We start from the raw sequence: 23,266 nt of genomic DNA, 5'->3' as shown, positions 1-23,266 counted from the left end.
AACATCACTAACCTAATCCACCATGTTAACAAAATCAACATTAACATCCATCGCAACAATAAATGTCAACACATCATCCACTTAGCAACTTCACTTGACATGACCTTGATAAGTTGAGAGTGCCATCTTTTCCTACATATAATATTGCTAGTTCTCAATAACAAGGGTTTGACTAAGGGTGAATCCACCGACCTAGAAAACTCCTTAATGATGTATAAACACCACCTCTTTTTAAACATGTCACAAATTAATATATGACATTTTCATAGTCCATTTTAATGAATAAGCATGCTTCCAGTAAAAAACTATGTGAAGAATATTGGCATCAACGTTTTGGATCACACTCCATGGTCTATCATGAACCATTCTTATTCACATTTCACTAATATTAAGGTGAACAAATTTCAAGTGGCACAACTAGCTAACTTCAAATAAGTGAACTATGCTCAAATATGTGCACAGGTATATTTTTCCAATTGCAAAATGAAACAAAAAACATGCAATATTGATTTCCTCAATCTTTAGACATTCATATAGTAGTCTTGATTTTAAGACATATTAGTGAAACATTTGATTATAATTGATACAACAAGATCAGCATCGAACCTGGAGCTAAGTACCATCAATTCATTTTATTTTATTCCATTTATTTATTTCAATGTTGTTCTTAGTCCTAACTCATTATCTAAAATAAATTTCAAAATTTTTATATTGCTTATTTATTTATCCTATATATTTTTTAAAAATTATTTTACTTTTCAATATTAAATATAATACAAATTCATGAAATTTCTATAGGTTGTAATGATTTCAATATTTTTCTTTTGGATTTGACCATGTAGATTTTTTGTTGCCATCATTTTGGATCAAACTCTATGATCCATCATAGGATGACAAAAAATCTCTTTGAACAGAAAAACTGGCAATAAAAAATCTACATGATTAAATTCGAAAAATTATTAAAATAAAATAACACATTTAATTGAATGATAGATCTTATATTTTAAATTTTAAGTAATTAAAAAATACATAAAATAATTTCTAACATCTCATACCACTTTGCCTAATGAGAATTAATGGAAGAGTGTGACAAATTTGATTACCAAGTAGTCTCATATTGCTGCAACCCATGTGTAGACCTATTTACAGATAGCTGACATCGTAGACTATAAAAGATCTTTTCCTTTTCTTTATTCATAAAATTTAATATTCATACCTTATCATATAAATATTTGTAATTATTCTAGATAATTATATCACTAACACAAGATAGTATAATAGGGCATTAAACAACAAAAGCTTAACATAGAAAAAATGCAATAATCGTTGGGATTAAGATAAAAATATCCGCCTGTGAATGATTAAAGCCCAGGTCAATTCAAAGCCAATTCTGCCACCCACTGTGCAGTACTCTAAATATATATATATATAATATATACACATTTAAAATGGACTGGCAATAGGCTAAATCACTGTATTCTATCTAAAGCAGGCAGATTTCATTCGACCTCCCATTGACAACAGAACAATCTGTCAAATAATTAAAAGAAATGAAAAGAAAACTAAGAGTAAGGTGTTTGATGCATGACTTGAAGCCACTCTCATGGTTTGTCCTTTTCATCTGCTTACAACGTGGCACTCATACCTCGGGATTCCACAAGATGTTTTATTTTTGCTTATCTGGACTAATTTTTGTTGGTATGTCCACAAAATTGTACAATCCAACCGACCCCTTTCCTCCCCCGTTTATATATCCCCACTCACGTTGATTTTGTAGAGATCTTCTGCAGTACAACTACAAATGAAACCCACCAAGCAAGAACCAGGTGAACTGCACCAGTATATTCTCATTATGTATATATGTCATTGGGTGGTATATACACAACTTTGACCCAGAACAGGATCACAGAAGACTTCATGTGTATAAGTTCAGGGTGACCCATATTTTCTAAATCCCAATGGTGGTAGTTTGGTAAGGTTCAATGGTTGTAGTTTATTTGGGGTTCAATGGTGGTAGTTATTTTTTTGAGGCCTATTGATGCTAGATTTATTTCTAAGGCTTAGTGGTGGTAACTTGTTATGGCCTAATGGTGTTGCTGTTCTGGTGAAGTTGCATTGAGGCCTGAGAATGAGCAAGACGACTTAGTTTAGTAGGAGGAGAGTCAGAGGAGGGAAGCCAAATGAAGGAATCCAGTTCGCAGGAAGCTCAGTCCCAGTTAGTGGGGCAGAATCATCAGTTGAAGCCTAGGTCAAGTGCAATTGAGAAAGAGAAGACCAAGTTGAGGGAAAGGCACAGGAGATCCATTACTACCAAGATTTTCAATGGTTTGAGAAAGTATGGGGGCTATAACCTTCCTCCTAGGGCTGATATCAATGATGTATTGAGGGCTCTGGCAGGTGAAGCAGGGTGGATTGTTGAGCCAGATGGGACAACTTATAGGGCACAGGTAAGAGATCTCTGGTTTTGGTTTTGCCTTCTTTTTTGGTACATGAATGAGTGACTTAGATATTGATTTATCGAAGATTCCATATTGTTCATAGACTGAATAATAAGATAATGGTGTTTAGAGTGATCTTATGCAAACGTGGGTTCATTGTTGTAGATTGAATGTTTTTGGCTCAGAGTTGATATGCAGTGGATAGTATGATATGAGTAATATGGGTTACAGGTTTGTAGTCGAAAATAAAGTTTTATAATGTTTTATTGTGATATGGGTATACAATATTTTTATGGGATAGTATGGTTTGTGTGAAATAGATTGCATGATTTGTAGTTTAATATGATGAATGATCATGCTTGGGTTTGACTTTGATTTGTGTTAATGTTTTTTTGGGTTCATGGGTTACAGGATATTGAATGCATAGTTCTGATTGTAATTTGTAAGCGAAAGGCTAAATGTACTGTTTGAACTCTAAACGATACGAGTCAATGGTCTTGGACCATTTTACTGTATGCAAATGTGGCTTGTGGCTCTATTTTTGTAGGATGAGTAGTTTGGCTCAGAATTGGTGTGCTTTTGATGGTATTTGTGGCCTAAATGATTAAACACACACAGTGTTGTCGTGATGTAGTCTTAATGAGGGCTGTGGGTCCATGGTTTCCACTCATGGGTAATGAGGATTTTAACTAATGGGTAATGCAGACCTAAACAAATTGAGCATGTTCTGTGTAATGTGGGTTGCAGGTTTGTGTTGTGTGATAAATGAATGTTGTGGACTTCACTTTGATTTGTGTGATGTGGACCGTAGGTTCATGTGACACATGATTAGTAATTATGTAATTTGGGCTGTGCTTTCCTGGTTGTAGGTTGAGGCCATGCGATTTTTTGTACGTAAACACATGACTATGGTTGTGATTTAATGGGGATTGAATGCAGTTCTCCACTTGAGTAATATAACCGGATGGCCTCAACTGTGATTTTAGCAAACGTGGCATATGGGTTTGTGGTTGTAGTATGAAATGCATTCTCTTAGAGTTGGATGTACATGTCATGGAATGATTTGGTTAACCTGGGTTGCAAGGAAACAGTTTTAGGATAAATGAAGATGAGTGAGAACATATTATTTTGGCTGTTATTTGTATAAGTTAGATCTTGAGTATATGGTTCTAGAATCGACGAACATTCAAGTTGAAGGTGGTTATATGACTAGCAAATACACTATTTCCCTTTGATTTCTATTTTGTAAATTAATGGCTTTATAGTTGAGGGATGAATGTAAAGCATGTTTTTAACATTAATGTTGTAGGGTCATGGTTATAGATACAATGGATGAACAAATGTTTTGGCTTAATTCGATTTGTAGTTGTCGAATGTATCATTAGCTGTTTGTGCGTTGATTAATATCAACAAGCATTCTTAATAGATAATATATATAGATGACTCTGAATCAGGATTTAATGGAAGTTCTAGGTTGTTGGGTGTAGTATCTTAGAATTAGAAGAAATATTGACTGTGATTTATTTCTTCTAGAAACCCTATTATTTTAGGGTTAGAGAAGGATATCACGAATAATTTTAACATGATTTATATAGTCAGGAGGAAAATTGATTCACTCGGGTAGGGTTATAGAACCAATCAGTAGATGATTTTACTATGATCTGTAAGTCTGCAGACAGTAAGCTCTCTTGGTGTACCATCATGGATTGAACAACTGGATGTTCTGGTTTTCATGTGTATAGAATAGATGTATACATATTGAATACATTTTTTATCTTTGAACTGAACAGAAAAGTTGGAGGGCTTTGATTTACACTTTACACAATCCATGACTAGCTTTTTGGCAATGGTATGTTTTCGGAGAGCTAAAGAAAACTAGTTTCTTGTGTATGTTTGGGGATTAGATGTATGAACGAGTCTGACTGCATTTTATGGTCAACATAATGAAGTTAAAATCAATTTTTAAAAAGGTTTTGATTCTTTGGTATTATTTACTTACTAATGGTTTGAATGATTCTGACTGCATTTTTTGGTATGAATGATTAGATGTATGGTCAACCTTGTTCCTTTGTATGTTTGCGGATTAGATGTATGAATGATTCTGACTGCATTTATGGTCAACATAATGAAGTTAAAATCAATTTTGCGAGAAGGTTTTGATTCTTTGGCATTATTTACTCACTTATGGTGTTGATTCAGGTGTGCTCATTGTTTTTCTTAAGGTATTCGATGAGTGACTAAAAGGTTTTTTGATCTTTTGATGTTACAAATCAATGTGGCATGTTCTTTTATGTTTGAGTACTTGACTGTTGTTTACACTCGAGGAGATTTATTGTTTACACCCAAATTCTAAAGGCTTTGGTGTAGATCATTTACCTATTATCTACTGAGAAATGAATGCGTGGTTTTTACTTTTCTGTGGAGACATATTGTTCCTCTTTTTCTGATACATTCCTCTATTTTAATTTATGGTGTGAGGTGTGAGCTATCTGTCTTTAGAGTGAAGGAGTAAGCGAATGATATTTTTTTTTTGGTTTGCAGTCAAAGGCAAAGTGTTTGGTTGCTTCTATATTGGAAGAAATTGATTTTTGGGTTTAATGTGCTCTAAGAAGAAATGTTGGAGCTTGAAAAATTTATGCTCAGTTTTGTGGTTGAGCTTTACTCAGGCAAAATGTGGGATTTCGTGCTTGTCCGGAATAATATTGGTATTACATGTTGGTCTTGTCGGCAAATTTGAACACTTCTTTTGAATGGGGCTCTAAAAGGGTTTGTAGTTCTATTTGTTATTGATGAAGCTGATCTAGAGACGTGCCTCTTCGTTGAGCCCTAAAATGGTGAATTCTTGAGTTTGTCTTGGGGACGTTTAATTGATCTTTGGTTGGAATCCCCAATATATATTGGTTATTTTATTTCAAGCTTAGCAAAGAATTGGAATGGTTTTGGCATTTGTGACTCCATACTTGAAAGATGGGTTCTTTATTTCATGCTTAGGAGATGAATGAATTGAAGCATATTGCAAGGTTCCTGAGTTGTGTGCAAGGCAGGATGAGTACTGCTTTGATTCACGTTATAGTTGGAAATTTTATGTTTTATATGGTATATGAAATAATAGTTGTTTTTGCATGTGATGTATATGACACTAATTTGGACTCACATTTTTTATTCAGGGAATGCCTCAGGCTTCAGGTAATCACAGCATTTCTCCAATGCGACATAGTGCAGTTGTGAAAGCTTCGTTGACACCCTCAAGCAGCTTTGGAGCAGGTAGCATGGGAGGCTTCAATTGCTCAATTCCTGGAATGATTACAGATAATATTGACGTGAGAGGTGGGGATTGTTCAACTACGGCTTCTCCTCGTCATATGGGAATACAACAGCTTTCAAACAACTCATCTCTTTCTCTTCTGCCAAGCTCAGCTCTGTCCTCTCCATTTGCTTCTCCTGCCTCCAGTGAAGGAGCGCAAGGTCAGTTGGCTACCAATTTCATTCCTGGAATGTCATGTGGTTTTCTTCCCATGTGTGGAAGAGAAAGAGATTTGTCTTTGATGAAAGATGATGTTACTACTGCTTATTTCAGTGCCGATACACTTGAAGCTAGGGGTTACCTGCCTATGGGTGGAAGGGAAAGAGATTTGTCTTTGATGAAAGAGGATGTTACTACTGCTTATTTCAGTGCTGATACGCTTGAAGCTAGGGAGTTTATGACAAGCAGGGATACAATTGAATCTAAGGAGATAATATCAAACAGGGCTAATGTTATCCCTAATTCTAACCTATTTAATTATGCTAATCTATCTGGTGTAAGGTATGGGATGAGAAGTGTGTTGCCTTCTGTCATGATGCTTTCCCCACAGCATCCTTTCCTCCAGGAAGCCCGAGCCTCAAATCAGAATACCCCCATTGGTTCACCTCAGCGGCATGGAGGAATTGGTTGATCTAGTTTGTTCCCGTAGAATCTGACTTTTTTGACAATATCAAGCAGTCCCCTCAACTGTGCATTTTGCAATTGAACAAAATGGTCTGGTCTGACTTTCTTAATATCCTTAACAATTTTTTCATGTAATATGCTCTGATTTCTTTGTCAGTGTATCCCTGGGGTAGTTATGGTGTGAGAGAGCAAATTACCTGGCTATTCCTGCCAGGTTTGGGGGACTAGAAGTGCCTTTTCCCGTTTTGATTTTTTGATTGTACTTTAAGCTCACTATAGGGTATAGGGTATACAGTCTACCTTTCCCCCTTCATATGAAGTTCTTAATGGAAAGCTAACAAGTTCCTATAATTTCCGGGGCTGGATTGTCTAAGCATTTGCCAAATGGTTCCAAAAATGTTCGAGATGGAAGATGCCGTTGAATCACTCCTAACGCATTATATTACCATAGATGCAAGAGCTTAACATGTTCTAACTATTATAAACAAATTGTCAGTTTGAAGAATGGAGCAATATATTTGAAATATAATGCTATTTAAGAATTCTGGGAAATTGTAATCTTTTTCCTCTGTTCCCATTATCTCAGTGTTACAGGTTGTGAAAAGATTTATGTCAAGAAACTACCTTTCTGATTATTATTCTCTCGTCACATTTTTAATGTCTTACGTTGTCTTTTTCTGTATCTTATTTAACATGGTTAACGGATGAGAATGCATTTGAAATGTGGTCTGCATGGAAACGTAGCAGTTCAAGCATGTTGCACATTATGCCTGTCAAACCCTTGTGCGTTTCACAAAAATATATAAAAAATAGGAATGTAAAATTCTGTGTTTTCTTAGGTAATGTTCTGAATGATCCTATTTCTACTTGCTATTTGTTTTCCAGATAATGGATCATGAAGTATGATCTGAAATAGAAAAATTTGACACCATTTATTTGAATTCCTCCCAGTATTTATTATTTTAAACAAAGCAACTGAAAAATAAGCATGATTGTCTAAGAAAAAAAAAAGTAACCTAATTTTAAGATCGATGTTGTGCATACACATATAAGAAGACCAAAATGCATTCCCTGAACTCCATTTTGAGAGTTCTACAGAATATTATATACCCAAATATTATGGGTTGCAGAAACATCTTGTTCATGAAATCTATTCCAATCATTCAAGTACCTGGCTATTGTTCACACAAAATGGCAAGTCGTAGAGTTTTTAAAATTTGCAAAATGTAATGGTTTTTTCTGAGATCTTTAGTCTCGTTCAATCTTCATGATCCGACTCTACATTGCTGTTAAACTAAAAAAAATCAATCCAAAAGTGTCGTGTTATGCAGATTTGACAGATTTGGGTTTTCCAAAGGATGTCGCGTTTTTCAAACGGTACGGTTTTGTCTGGAGAATAGCAGCAGCAGGTGTTGGGAAGATCCTTTGTTAGTAATTTCTCAAAGATAAATCTTTTCTTGCAAACATAAATCTCACAAAACTAAGCGAACAATTCCTCACACTTTGAACACATTTCTTACTTGTGAACGTAGATGGAATCCTAGACAAGGCTAATTTTTGCAAATGCAATTTCAAACTAGGATAAATTTCTTGACACTTAGAAATGTGAAGTTCATATTTGTAAACGTAGATTGGATCCTAGACAAGGGTAATTTTTGCAAATACAATTTCAAACTAAGACAGAATTGTCTAGTTGTTTGTCAGAGCATGCCAACGTCATATTTGATTATATATTAGTATTTGGATTACAAAATGACATTCTCCAATCAAAATCCTCCAAGTTGCATACAAAGATAAGTCCTAATATCTCCTTGTTATTTTGAACAGTGTGCATATAATTTAATTATTGTTCCAATTAATTAATTGAAGTTACTTATTGGTGGTTGTATATTTGCCTTAAAATTTTAATTCTCTTCCATTATGGTGAACGTTTCCAATCTTAAGAACCTTAGCTTTTGGTTTTCAGGTCTTATTTTTCAATATTTGAGTAATTCTTATATTTTAGATTAGGCTGTATTCTTATTTCATATCTTTTATATTTTATTCTTTTAGGATTTGAGGTCTTTTGGTAATGTTCGAGCCTCCGCGTCATCTTAATAGAGTCTATTTAAATTCTACAACGGTCAAGAGTCAAGCTGAAATGAAATGTTTGAAAACTTAATAAAAAATTATGATATTGCTATCATGATTCAATTGTGCAGTTTTTCGAGTCAAACTCATTGATCCATGATTCATGAGTAGTGGTTCACAAGAACCCATCTCTCATGAGAATGAATGGTACACTTAGCACTCATTGCATCTAGGTGATGCTCACAGAGGTGAATCATTGGGACTTCTTGGGAGGTTGCCCATCCTAGTACTACTCCAACTCAAGCATGCTTAACCATGGAGTTTCTTCCAAGGTTAAGCCCACTCAACTTGCAACCCCATTTGCAAAACCTTTAGCAAGTGTCATACCTTATGAACCATTCATTATAGAGCCCCTTTATCTCATCAAGTGATAAGTAGGAGACATTTTACCACATTAATTCAAATTATGATATTGCTATCAAGATTCAACTGTGTAGTTTTTCGAGTCAAACTCATTGATCCATGATTCATGAGTAGTGGTTCACAAGGACCCATCTCTCATGAGAATGAATGGCACACTTAGCACTCATTGCATCTAGGTGATGCTCATAGAGGTGAAGCATTGGGACTCCTCGGGAGGTCACCCATCCTAGTACTACTCCAACTCGAGTGCGCTTAACCATTGAGTTTCCTCCAAGGTTAAGCCCACTCAACTTGCAACCCCATTTGTAAAATCTTCAGCAAGTGTCGTGCCTTATGAAGAGTAACTCTTAAATCAATAGAAACACTTGGACCAAATACTCCTCTTACATATGAGATTTTTACTTTTAAAAACTTATTGATTTTGTGGCACCATGCTTTCAAATATATAATGGAAATGGAGAATCAACTACACATTTAAGATCTTCTACAACTATATTTTTGGATTATGTTTATGAAGATAAGTTGTTAGCTAAATTATTTCTACACACGTTAAAGGACTATATTATATAGTGGTTCTTTTCTTTACACTACGTGTCTGCTTATTCTTTTTCTAAGTTGGCCAAGGATTTTTTGTCATTTAGAGTAAATATGAATTTAAAGACATTTAGAAGCAGCCAAAGCATTGGTGGCAGAGCCCCTTTAAAATAGTAGGGCCACTTTCATATAGAACATAATCAGAGTTTTCAATATTATTTGTTATATTTTCATCTTTATGTGTTAAGATGCAACATCACCTTCTAGATAATGAGTTATAAAGTAGTTTTCAAGGGATTGTTGTCATCAATTTAAGATAATGTATATTTGAATGATTATATTTATGTACTCGTGAATAATGTAGAGCCAAAATTGTTGGTTCTAGATTTGAATGTTATGCTCACACACCAAGAATAACATCACACATGCATGTATAATGATAGAGTTTATATAAGATTTATTTTGAGTGTTCTAGGATAAAATGTGTAAATGATCCAATTGGGGAAAAGTTTTTGGTATGAGTTGCAAGATTATATCTTAGGAACTATTATTTTTTTAGTAATGCATGAAGCAAATATAGAACTAAAGTTAGTCATCAATGGTTGAGTTTGTGAAGGGCCAGAGTGCCTAAATAAAGTCCACAAATGTAGTGAAAGAAAGTTGATAGTGGAAACACTCCCTACACTAATCAATGGGGAGAGAAATGCTTTAAAAATATGATCTATTCATTTTTTAAAAACACTAAATTAATACCACTCCCTACACTAAAGCGAATCTATAATGACATTGTTTATACTAGGAAAATATTTTCAAGAAAAAAATAACCTCCAAATATTGAGCCAATGTATTCATTGTACAATCCAATTACGATAAATAAATAGTCACAAGCCTTTGAAAATTTTTGGTAGCATAGCCCCTTATAAAATTACATCATACTACATCTCCATCGTGGATACCAATAAGACACAAATTAAGAAACCACAAATGGTAAACCATAAACCATGTGAGAATACCATTCTTAAAAAATGACGCCCAAATCTCCAAGGGGAATTTTGATGCCCAACTCTAATGATGACTCAACATGCTAACATTGAAATATTTTGAATTATATCAATCATTATCCATCTTAAGCAAGTCAACAACTTAAGTGCTCTATTTTGGCTTCATTATCTCCATTGAAATAACCATTATAATGTGTCATGATATGTACCATAAAGCTGGTCAAAATTCAAGTCTATTATGCAATTCTCTATAAGCATGCTCTTACATGCATCATATAACTTTTTATAAGTAACCCATAGCTTACAATGACAAAATGACATTATGTATTCTTACAAACTTACTGCATAGATTACAAAATATCTAAATGTGACCAAAAGTTCCACCTAAAATTATGACGCCCTCTTTTTGAAATGAGGATAAAATAGTAAATAAATACAACTTATAATTAAATATAGGACATTGAGATGCAAGGTTGAGACACCTTTCTCAACATTCTTTTACTTGTTGAATACCTTGTAAAAGAAAAAATAATCTTCAACAATTTGTAGGTAGACTAACTACTAATAAAGAAGAGGCTCATACACTCACTACACCACCTAAACTTCTCTGTGTTCATAGGCTTCATCAATGCATATGCAAAATTCACCAAGTGTTAAACTTTTCAAACATAATCTTTTCTTCTTCCACCCTATTGTTAAACAAATGATATTGAACATCTATATGCTTCATTCATACATTGAAAGTTGGGCTCTTTATCAAGTTGATGACACTTTAACTATTGCATCCAATCTAAACTTCTCCTTAACTTATCCAAACATCTAAATATAATTTTTGAAGCCAAATGACCTTCTTATAGGCATAAATTCCTACCAAATAGTTTTCCTCTATAATAGATAAAGTGGCCATAGAATGTTACTTTCTCATCTAACTTATTGCACCACTATAGTGTCATATATTGCATCCCTATACAATTTCATCCTCACCTAGGCCTCACTTCTGCATTTCGACCTTCTATGCTCTGACCCTACTTTGATTTTTCTCACACAAACCCAAAATCAACACTTTCAACACCTTTGTGGGACCTTGTCCAAATTACAGTCTTGATTGGTAGGATTAGGACGCCTTGGGTGCCCTGGTCCTTAGATTGAGACACCCTTAGTGCCTTGGTCCTCCCAAAAAGGGCCCAAATTTGGACCCTGCAACAATCATATTTCAAAGGTAGGAGAACTTTCTCAGTGTCAGCCCACTTCAAAATTTCAAACACGTTTGGTGTAGTTAGGTTTAAAAGCAAGCCTAAAACCCTCATTTTGGAGACCCATCTAACATCTCTCTACAATTTTCCAATAACATTTTTGTAAATTCAAGTGATCAAGCAATTGAACATATTCAAGGTAGTGAAGGAGAGATCAAGTTCATATCTCAAACATTCAAGATGACATCCATGATCAAGACATTATGAAGAGATTCAACATGATACTATCAACCTTTGCATGAAGACTTCAAAGAAATATTCATCAATGTATCAATTTCCAATCAATCATTTCAATTTAGATTTAGCCTTTCCCTCAAAAGGAAATCTTTCCAATTCAAATCAATTCCATTTCAATTCAAGGGCTAATTCCAAACTCAGGGTTTGACCTAAGCAAACCCCTATCAACAACATCATTTCCCTTCTTTTTGTGTGAAGGCAATAGATCCAAAAGTTATGAATGAAGATTTTGGTAGAAGAGACAATGATGATCAAATGTAAATTTTGTAGGCGCGAAAAGCAGAGGACCAGGTTGCCTCGAGCATCTCGATCCTGTGAATTTACGACAAACTTCTAGGAGAAAATTTTGAGCGACATTCTGAGTTCAAAAGTTTCTTGTTTGTTTGCATTTGATAACTAGAGGACTAGGTTTCCCTAAGCATCTTGGTCCTGTACTTTCAAACCTAATTTTTTGACATAGGTGCCTCTCTATTCCTTCTAAAATCTAGCTCTATGTCTGTATGTTGCATCTGAAACATGTTGTTCATGTTATTTTATGTGAAGTTTCTATCATTTTTCCTAGATCTTGAATTTAAATTCAATAATATATATTCAACTTCAAATTCCAAAAAAAGGGGAGGTGAATCTATCCCACATTCAATCCATTTCATATTTAAAGTGAGATTGAATCAATTAATTCATTTAACCTTTTAATTTTTAATATGAGAATATGTGGATTTCCTAGTTTACATAGTGTAGAATTGTAAATTGCATCCCTACTTAGCTAGGTCCTATTTTAGCATGTATGTCCTATTGCATCCGGTCCCATTCATCCCAACTCAATTCCACATGATTTCGTTCCGACTTCTCCCTCCTATTTTGGACCTCAAGTCTGAATTTGGGGCCACATTGGAGGGAGAAAGGTACCTAGGGTAACCCACTCGCAGGAGCGGGCCAATTAGGCCACCCTGATTCCTAGTGATTGGGCCCAAATTGAAACCACATAACAATCAACATGGTTAGGTAGGAAATATTTTAGTATCTCGTTCTACTCAGAGTTTTGTACCTTGAAATGCTTGGGAGAGGTATATAAGAAAGGTATCCTCACTCATTTTAGGTTTGGTTGGCTCTCATGAATATACTAGAACATAGGAGAAGAACTATAGGAAATTTGATTCAAGCATTCAAGGCATTTTATCCCACCATATTATTCATTGTGGCAACCTTCAACAACCATCATGCAAGCATCTCTCTGTGATGTCCTTTTAGGTCTGTTGTGGAGTCATGTTATGGCATCAACATTTGTGATCATATTCAAATAATCATTTTGCATCATCAAGGTATAAGACATTCTCATTCTCAGATCTAGCCTCTGCTACATATTGACACCCTTTCCTTTCAAGTACCTTTCAATTTAATTTCAAGGTTGATTCCAAAATCGGGGTTTGACTTCAAGTACCTTTCAATTGAATTTCAAGGTTGATTCCACAATTGGGGTTTGACTTAGGCAAACCCATTTCTACCCAAAATTTTCCCTCTTTTCTATGTACAAGAATAGGTGAAAAAATCACAAAAATAGGTATAGTGTAAGCAGGTGGAGATCTACAGTCTACAATTCGTCAAAGCTGAAACTGTCAAGAGCGGGTCAAGCAAGGCACCTTGGTTTTGGGAGCAAGTCGAGATGGGCACCTTTCTAGTTTTGCTTGAGATTTGTCTTGCAGGTTGTGTATAGTCTACTTTGTTGGATCTTCTACCAAAATCGGTTTGCTAGTTCATTGTCTCCCTATGTGCACAGTAAGGTCATCTTGTTACCCTATTTTGCATCCTTCTTCCTAAATTGTAGGGTCATCTTTCAAGTACCCCCCCCGAGGGACCACTAAATTCACCTTGTACCTAAGAACATCTTGACCCAAGTAGATCATTCTCCCTCTCAAAGTGATTAAAGAAAAAATAGGCCCAAGCTTCCTGTTTTGCCCATACAAGCTAGTGAGCCCTATTTCCCTACATTACATTTTGGTGAACCTGATGTATCTTATACTTGCATTACTTCTGATTTTCATTTTTATATCTGGTTCATATACATTTTATTGATTCATATTTAGAAATCATTTCTAAAACATATATCTAGTTCACCATACATTATATTTTGGTAAGTCTGACATGTCCTATACTTCCATCTTTTGATTTTCAGATCTAATTTGGGTGCATTACATTATTCATAATGAAATTCACTAAATCGATTTGGTTTTCTATTTCACATGCGATTACATTGCTTCTTAGCTACATTTATCAAAATCACGTGTCGCATAATGGCTTCTTTCACTTCATGTTGTTTACTTTCATTCATAGTACTCTTGCATATGCCATCATTAGAATTTCAAAGATATTTCCTACTTGCAAATCTTTTCTCAAAGCTTTTATCCATGTTGCATTTTGTTTTATGATGATATTCTTAAGAAAATGCATCGCATATGTAGATAACATAAAGTCTTTTGTAGAAAGTGGTAACCCTAGAGATAACATTGAAATAAACAATACTTGTACCTCCCCTAGGTTATCTTCTGTTAATGAGGCTAGAAGATTTTCTCCTCACAAGGATACCTTAGTGTAGGAGGGACAAGATAATCATGCTAATTTAACCACTTCAATCATTGTAGATCCTCCTTATTCTCCAACATCTTATCTTTGCCATCAAAATATTCTAAAACAAGATGATGTTATGCACTTTATTCATGATTTATCTCCTAATATAGCTTTAAGAAAAGATGAAGATTTAGATGACCCTCCTTTCAAGCCTACCAAAGAGGACATAAAAAATGATGATAGAAAGGATAATTTACCTACAAAGGATGTTTCTTGTTCATCTACTCATCCCTTTGGCCCTTCAACTTATCCTTACACAAATTTTTTTAAGGAGATACATGATCAAAGTCCCTCTCCTTCACAATTAAATACATCCTATGAGGTTGGCTATAATATGATTTCAAAGCAAGGCTATAGAGGACAAGGACTTGGAAAACAAGAACAAGGAATTAATGTCCCTATAGATCTTCCCTTATAATCTACTATAGAAGGTTTAGGATATCCCAATTCATCAACAGCTATGGATGATCCCCATAAGGTGGGTACTTTGTAAAACATAGAAACTATCATCCACGATCTAAGCATGCTTCTTCATCAAATAATCCTCCTTCCTTGTCGATCCTTTTATCACAAGAAAAAAATCTTTCTTCTTACACTAGTATATCTTGCCCTGCATCTCAAGAGACAAGAGCTATCCATATTGATAATCATGAACAATTAGCTACAAGAATATTTTGGAGGTTAATATATGACAAGAATGTTACTTTTCCTTTCACAAGATATGTCAATAATTAAGAACAAATCTAGTGATATGTATTGTCTCTTTCATCATAGTTATTCTTATTCTCTTGCAAATTGTAAAGCTTTTAAAGAATTTGTTCAATACCGATATGATAAAGCTCCTATTAATGACACAACTAATCTTATAATTTTTCTTGGTGAAGAGGTTGTGCCTTAGCACCCCGTTTGCCTATTATGTTGCTCCATACCATGTAATCTTGGTAGTTTACCTTTTAGGAGACTTTGTTTTGCATGGTGTTATGATCCAATTTTCAAACTTACTTTGTGAGCAACATAATAGCAACTTTTCCTTGACCTTCATGCTTGGGGGGCAAGAATTGTATCTCTTATTCTCTCCAAGGATCCAAATTTTCCTTGGTTGGGTGGTGTTTTATTATGATACAATGTCATTTATTGTGTGGAATTTTTTGTTTGTTCAAGGATTCTCTTTTATAAAAGAGGTGTGTATCCTTGGATACAACTGTTGGATATTGTTCCTACTAGGATATGTTGTTGTCATTAATGTCAACATCTTCCTATGTTTTGAGTGTTTTGAGAGTTGTTTGGTGTTTTGATGATTACATTGCATTGATATGATTGGTTTATCTATTTGAGATGATGGAATAATTCATTCTTTATTGGCTTTAGTGATTCGAAAGTTTCCTTGATCATATTATTTGATCCGGTTTGCAGTTTAGTCTTTCTATGCAGTGGTTGGAAGAGTTTGGTATCTGATCTAGTGAGCTCCGGTATGATTATATTTTTGGTTGTGGATTTGGGAGAATGTTTTGGATGTTCATGTGTATCTTCATTTTAGATGGTTCATGATTTGGTGCTCCACAAGCTATCTTTCTAGTCTGAATTGTTGTTGTTGAGTGTTCCTGTGAGTTAAGTGTGTTGATCGATGAAGATTTGAATAAGTGGTGTTGGTGCAACTATTGCGGATGGTTATGATGTACTTGTTGGTGTTTCCTGATTGTGTCCTATTTGTTTTGGTGGTCTGTATTGATTCTTGTGCGTGTTATTGATGATTTTTTGATCCGATGATATTCCTAGTGTTATGTGGTATTCTTGGTGGTGTAGTGTGTTGCGGTTGATCTTATGATGTTTTGCATACACTTGAAGACACAAAAGACACAATGTTATGATGTTTGATCTTGAATGTTTGATTGTTCAAAAGAAAACAAGCACAATTCTTATGGTTGGCCAGGACAATAGTTGTTGATCCCACATGGGGTTTCCCTAAAGGCTACGCTATTCAGAGCGAATACTTAGATGCTTGACCCCACTGGCTCCACCCTCAGCACTCACTTCTTTGGGGCAGCCAAGCATCAGTCCCCACGAAAACTCCTCGTGGTGAACTTTGTATCTCTACTAAGAACCATATGTGTGTGGGCCGCTCCAAAGGTCTGACCTCCTGCCCCAACAACTAGAAGGATTTTGGCTTTCTAAAATAAAAAGGTGCTAGTAAGGTCATCCACTTGTGTGGCCATACATGCGGCACTTTCAGCTTTGTAAATACAGAAGGCTCCCAGCCGGTAGGGGTTACGCCCTATAACTGATCAAATAAATTTGATCAAATGGGTTTATGGGGAGACATAGTGTCGGTATGAACTAATCAACACACGTTACCCATGGCTTTCACCATGGATACAATTATTTATAGTGGTTCGGAAGAGGTGGGTTTTCCTCGCTACCACTTGGGTCATTCTCTCCTCACTAGTAGTCCTAATGACCACACGGGGAGGCAAGCCCTCTAGAGATTAAACAAAAAGAGCCTATTGCTCAAGACACAAAAGACATTCTTTCAATTTTAGTGCACCAATTGAAGTGTTTGGTAATCTATGAAAACAAGGCACACAATAAAGATCAAAAGAAAAAACTTGCCAAAGTTCTGCAACAAATATTTCTTAGTAGTTTTGCAATAATACCCCTCTTGCAAGCACACAAGTTAGGTAAATTTTAGATCCAAAAGACTTTGTGAAATAGGGGGCCTTCAACAATGCGTTTTTTGACAAATTCAAAGATTTGATTTTCCATGAGTTATTTTGCATCATAAAAAAATAGAGAACCTGTAAAATTTCAAGATATTTTCAGAAATGTAAGAAAATCCAAAACATTTGCTAATTTGCTCCAAAAATTAATTTTTTAATGAAAAATCATAAAAAATTCATATAAAATGCACAATTGATCCAAAAAATCTGAAATTTTTACTGGACACTCCTGATATCCTTCCAAACCTACATAAAAAAATTCCTACAAAAATTGTAAGCAGTTTGTGCGATATGATCAAAATAATGCAAAACGCTAACTTTTAAAGATCCAATTTTTGAGGAAATATTTTGCATCAAAATTAAAATCACAAAGAATAGATCCTATGTATAATTCTAAGATATTTCCCAAAATGTAATAACATCCAAAAAATTCGCTCATTTGCTTTCAAAATTAATTTTTTATGAAAATGCATAAAAAATTCATACAAAATTTAAATTTGCTCCCAAAACTTGAATTTTTATACTGAACACTTCTGATAATGTTCTTGACCTGCAAAACAATTTTTATGCTAAAATGCAAAGTCCTTTGTGAGATCTGATCAAAATAATGAAAAACCATAATTTTTAAAGATCCGATTTTTTAGGAAATATTTTGCATCAAAATTAAAATCACAAAGAATAGATCCTATGTATAATTCAGAGATATTTCCAAAAATGTAAGAAAATATAAAAAATTCTCTCATTTTGTCTCAAAATTTTTTTTTATGAAAATTCATAAAATATTAATGGAAAATGAAAATGTACTCCAAAAATTCTGAATTTTGGATTGAGAGCTCTTGATACTGTGTTCAACCTACAAACAAAATTTGGTTTAAAAAGTCCAAGCCGTTTGTGAGATCATATCAAATCTCTCCAAGATCTTGATTTTGTGTCCAAAACCCTAGCTACACAAGGTTATTCTCCAAATTGTTTTACAAAACCACAATATAGGGTTAGAAAAATTGGCAAAAAATATAGATCTAACAAAAATCCATGTCCACAGGGCATGCCAAAATGTTTATGGTAAAAAAGGAAACAACAACATTGAAAGACTAATGGATTCAACCACAAAACCCTAGCCTAACAACGACAAAGATCCACCATAACATATGAAGATTACCTAAGACAATGCAAACCGAATGAAATCACAAAGATTATACCATCACATGTCCAATAGGGTTTGAATCTCCATTCTTCCTATCTCCATTGATCTTGCTTGATATATTTGCTCTCAGATTTTATGTGTGCACAAGAGCTCAACAAAGAACGAAAATGTGGTTGTGAGTAGGCTTGATCGCATATAAAAATTTGAAAGCGTAGTTAGAAAGTTGAATAGCTGATTAGGGTTGATAATGAAGGAAGCATCTCCTTATATAGAAGACACTATAAGAAATGGAGGGATAAGATTGAGAGGTGTAAAAGATAAATGGTCTGCTAGGATTAGAGGGTGGGTAGAGGAAATAAGAAAATAATGAGAGGATAGGTAGTGTAGTAATTAAGAGATGAATGACATGTGTCATGGGTAGAAAATGCTAATGAATTAAATAAATAAATAAAGATTCATTTTATTAATAGAGGAAGTGGAATAATTAAATAAATAAAATATTTATTTAATTTACGAAAAGGATAATTTAAATAAAATAAATGTATTTATTTAAATGAGAAATAAGACTAGAAGAGGATAAATTAATTAATTAAATAAATAAAGATTCATTCAATTAATAGAAGAATTGGGCTAAAATAATTAATTAAATAAAGATATTTATTTAATTAGACAAGACAATTTTAGGTGTCTACAATCATCAATGAATATAAGCACAAAATCATCCAAGTAATCTCGAAAGATATTGTTCATAAGGTTCATGAACACTATTGGAGAATTTGTTAGACCAAAAGGTACTATTTGGAACAAGTAATGCCCATACCACATTCAAAATGTTGTCTTTAGAATATCCTCATCCTTAATCCTCAGTTGGTTGTAACCCGATCTAAGGTCGATCTTAGAGAATACCGTAGCACCCTTCATTTGATCAAATAACTCATCTATCCTAGACAAAGGATACATGTTCTTAATGGTCACCATGTTTAGCATTTTGTAATCAATACATAATATCAAGTTCCATCCTTCTTCTTCACGAAGATTACTGGAGCACCCCACAGAGATACACTTGGCCTCATGAAACCCTGCTTAAGCAACTCCTGCAATTGAGCCTTAAGATCATACAATTCTGTGGTATTCATTTTGTAAGGAGCCTTGGATTGTGGCTCGATTACAAGTAAGAGTTCAATAGAGAAATCAAATTCTCTCTTAGATGGTAGCTCTGAAAGATCTTCCAGAAAGACATCTAAGAACTCTCTGAGAACTGGATAATCCTTAGGACTCTTCTTGGCTTTATCCAAGTCACTCACAAGTATAGAAAAAATGGAACATCCCTTCCTTTTCACTTTCTTGAGTTGGATAGTTGAGATGTGTCTCAATTCAAGAGGCTTTTGAGACCCATGAATCTCAACTGGATTTCCATAATCATCTAAGCAACTAATAACTTTTTCCTCATAGTTTACTACAACTTTATGCTCAGTTAACCAATTAATTCCTAAGATCACATCATATGATCCCAGTGGTGCTACATATAGATTATCCTCAATTTGGAAATTAGGAAGCTCTAAATCACTACAAAATAGACATGAATCTACCCTTTTCTATGCTCAATTACCATATTTAACTATCCATGCATGTGATATATAATTAGGTCTAATAGGTAATTTATAAACTACTTTAGGATCAATAAAGTATTTAGTAGCTCCTGTATCTATCAAAATAGAAACTGATTGACCAAAAAGCTTACCCATCATCTGGATAGGTGAAGCCTGAAAGTCTTCCTAGCGGTTGTCAACCACTGCATGAATCTGATGTTGCGATGCTCCTTGCCAATTTCCTCCTCTCTGATCTATGGAATGTTGTGGATAATTTGAAGCATAATGATTTCCCCCACAATTGTAACATCCATCTCTAGGCCCTAGGTGTCCTCCTAACCCATTCCTGCCAAAGTTCTGCCTGGTATTGGAATTAGAGAAGTTGGTGTTATTGTTCACTTTCTTGCTTCCACCCTGATTTACTCCTCCTCTATCTTGAGGATTACCTCCTCTTTTCAGATTCCTTATCTGTCGACTGTTGTTGCCCTTCTAATTATTATTGTTTTGAAAATTCATGTTCCCAAGACCTGGTTTAGTATTCACATTCTTCCTAAAATTTGTCAACTGTTGCAACTTATGTTCTTGTTTAGTGGATTTCTCAAAAACTTCATCCATAGTAAATGGATTGTGAATATCCACTTCAGCTCCAATGTGAGTCCTCAAACCTAAGATGAACTTCTGAATTCAGAATCGTTCATCCATCTGGTACTTATTAGACAACTCAGATAACCAAAGGATAACTGAGAGGGCAGAGTGAATTGGTTGTCACCGGATTATAGAACTTTAAGCATTTAAATCCTTATTATTGGAACACATAAAATTAATACTAGAATGCATAAACCGAATACCAAAATGACTAATAAAGCATTTAAACATAAACATAAATCATAGAACAATTAACATCCATCCATAACACATGACACCAAGATTTGTACGTGGAAAACCCAGTAAAGGGAAAAACCATAGTGGGAAGCCTACCCATCCATAGTTAGATAAAACTTCTACAGTAAGTATGTGATTACAATATGAGGGTCTTGCACATGCATGAAGGCCAACAACCTAGAGTGCACTTCTCATCACAAAAAGGAGCCTTACTGACTACATAAACATTAGACTACAATCCAGAAAGAAGAGTGAACTGCAAGTATAGCATCTCCTATGCCTGGGTATAGTTTTGGTTAAGCTCTCCTAATTGTTTAGGTCTCGGATTGGTATAAATATGATGTAAGATCTCTTTGCAGATCATGGGTTGATAGGTCAAGGTCTGCTATAAGGGTCTGACCAGACTCCTTAAAACTCAGATTTTCGTTCATTGCCATCCATTGAAGGGAGGAGTCTCGGTGGGTAGTGAACTCTTAGAAATATGGTTGTCACCGGATTATAGAACTTTAAGCATTTAAATCCTTATTACCGGAACACATAAAATTAATACTAGAATGCATAAACCAAATACCAGAATGACTAATAAAGAATTTAAACATAAACATAAATCATAGAACAATTACCATCCATCCATAACACATGACACCAAGATTTGTACGTGGAAAACCTGGTAAAGGGAAAAACCACAGTGGGAAGCCTACCCATAGTTAGATAAAACTTATGCAGTAAGTATGTGATTACAATATGAGGGGCCTGCACATGCAGGAAGGCCAACAACTTAGAGTGCACTTCTCATCACAAAAAAGAGCCTTACTGACTACATAAACATCAGACTACAATCCGGAAAGAAGAGTGAACTGCAAGTATAACATCTCCTATGCCTGGGTATAGTTTTGGTTAAGCTCAATACCAGAGGCCTTAAACCTCTCTTACAAACCCAATTCGATCACCTATAATCAACCAAACCTTCTGCATATGATTACAACATTATTCGCACACAAATCATCCCATAACCTTGACCTATCAACCCATGATCTGCAAAGAGATCTTACATCATATTTATACCAACCCGGGACCTAAACAGTTAAGTCGGCCACCTAAAATATAATACAATAAATTCATAACATAAACCCATAATCCAATGATCAACCAAGTCGACTTAGTCCAAAAACAATGTAAACCAATCATTAAATCCCACCAGTAACGCATCAGGAACATCCTCCAACACGTTACAGAAACCGGTCCATAACCTAGATAACACCAGACCTAAAATAGGTCGCCATAAACCAAATCCAACACCACCGATGAACTAGAACATGAACAAGATAACCAACAACATCCTGAAAGCCATCTAGAAGCTGTACCAACACCACTTATCACATACATCAAAAGATCTTCAACAAAGCTCTATCAGTAAAACCCTTACCGGTGACCAAAAGGCTTACTATAACAAATGATAGCTCCCGAGTCATCAAATCCTGAACCAACTGATTAAGAGACACATCTAAATAGCATGAATGACAAATCCAAACCAATTCCACAAACCAAAGGATACCAGATCCTATCGGATCAATATCATAATCAACCACTCTACCGGAACCAATCGAAAACCAGTAAACAACCAAAACAACCGGTGTTGCCATCAATGACAAAACATCAAAGTGACACATAATCAATTCAAAATTTCCAACAATCTCCCCCTTTGGCATTGATGATAACACTAGATGTGAAAAACATCCAAGTGCCAAGAAATGCCAAATAGGTCTCCCCCAATGGAAGATAGCCAACAATCTCCCACAAAATGATATAGAAATTAAGTTCTAAACCAAACTCACCCTTTGACTGATATTCTGTTAAGCTTTGTTTTTCACATATATCTCTCCCCCTTTGACATCAATGTCAAAGATCTAGCATAAAACATCAAAGAACAATCATAAATCCTCTAAATCATACAACTGACTACTCCCCCTAAGTAGTAGCACCACCACATCAATCCGGAATGAGTAATAACTCTGATAATGCATATCAGACTGATGCCAATCAGCATCACTCAGGTCTCTACCGGAGGGGCAAAAACCCCCAACCTATCTCTGAAGTACTCAAATGATTCTTCAGGCAAAGGTTTAGTGAAAATGTCTGCAATCTGCTCTTTAGTGTTCACATAAACTAGTATGATTTTATTTGCTTCCACCTTCTCCTTCAAAAAGTTATACTTGATAGATATGTGTTCTGTCTAACAATGAAATACCAGATTCTTTGATATATCAATAGCAACAGAGTTATCACAGTGAATAATTGCCGGTTCATTACATCCACCTTTATATCCTTCAATATTTGCTTCATCCATAGAACTTGTGTACAGTTAGCAGCAACAAAAACATACTCAGCTTCAACAGTAGATAAAGAAGTGCATGATTGCTTCTTGTTGATC

At 34.8% G+C, this 23,266-nt stretch overlaps 1 protein-coding gene across 2 annotated transcripts; it reads left to right on the top strand.

Annotated features, from left to right (window-relative positions):
- Positions 1-1,694: 1,694 nt before the first annotated feature.
- LOC131066094 (uncharacterized) lies at positions 1,695-7,001 on the top strand. 2 transcript variants are annotated; one of them, XM_058000802.2, is made up of 3 exons: positions 1,695-1,972; positions 2,111-2,447; positions 5,606-7,001. In XM_058000802.2, the coding sequence occupies exons 2-3, from the start codon at positions 2,181-2,183 to the stop codon at positions 6,371-6,373; spliced, it is 1,035 nt and encodes a 344-aa protein (XP_057856785.1). In that variant the 5' UTR covers positions 1,695-1,972; positions 2,111-2,180; the 3' UTR covers positions 6,374-7,001. The 2 variants fall into 2 exon arrangements, with proteins under 2 accessions (XP_057856785.1, XP_057856784.1); XM_058000801.2 differs by having other exon boundaries at positions 1,696-2,447.
- Positions 7,002-23,266: the final 16,265 nt, after the last annotated feature.

The sequence above is a fragment of the Cryptomeria japonica genome, chromosome 11 (assembly GCF_030272615.1).
Source record: "Cryptomeria japonica chromosome 11, Sugi_1.0, whole genome shotgun sequence".
Classification (NCBI taxonomy): Eukaryota; Viridiplantae; Streptophyta; class Pinopsida; order Cupressales; family Cupressaceae; genus Cryptomeria; species Cryptomeria japonica.
This window is presented reverse-complemented; position numbering and strand designations above follow the sequence as displayed.

Bases quoted from the DNA above. Each gene is read 5' to 3' on its own strand.
- LOC131066094 (XM_058000802.2), top strand. From the start codon at position 2,181: ATGAAGGAATCCAGTTCGCAGGAAGCTCAGTCCCAGTTAGTGGGGCAG. The intron at 2,448-5,605 runs GTAAGAGATCTC...TTTTTTATTCAG, and splicing joins GGACAACTTATAGGGCACAG to GGAATGCCTCAGGCTTCAGG.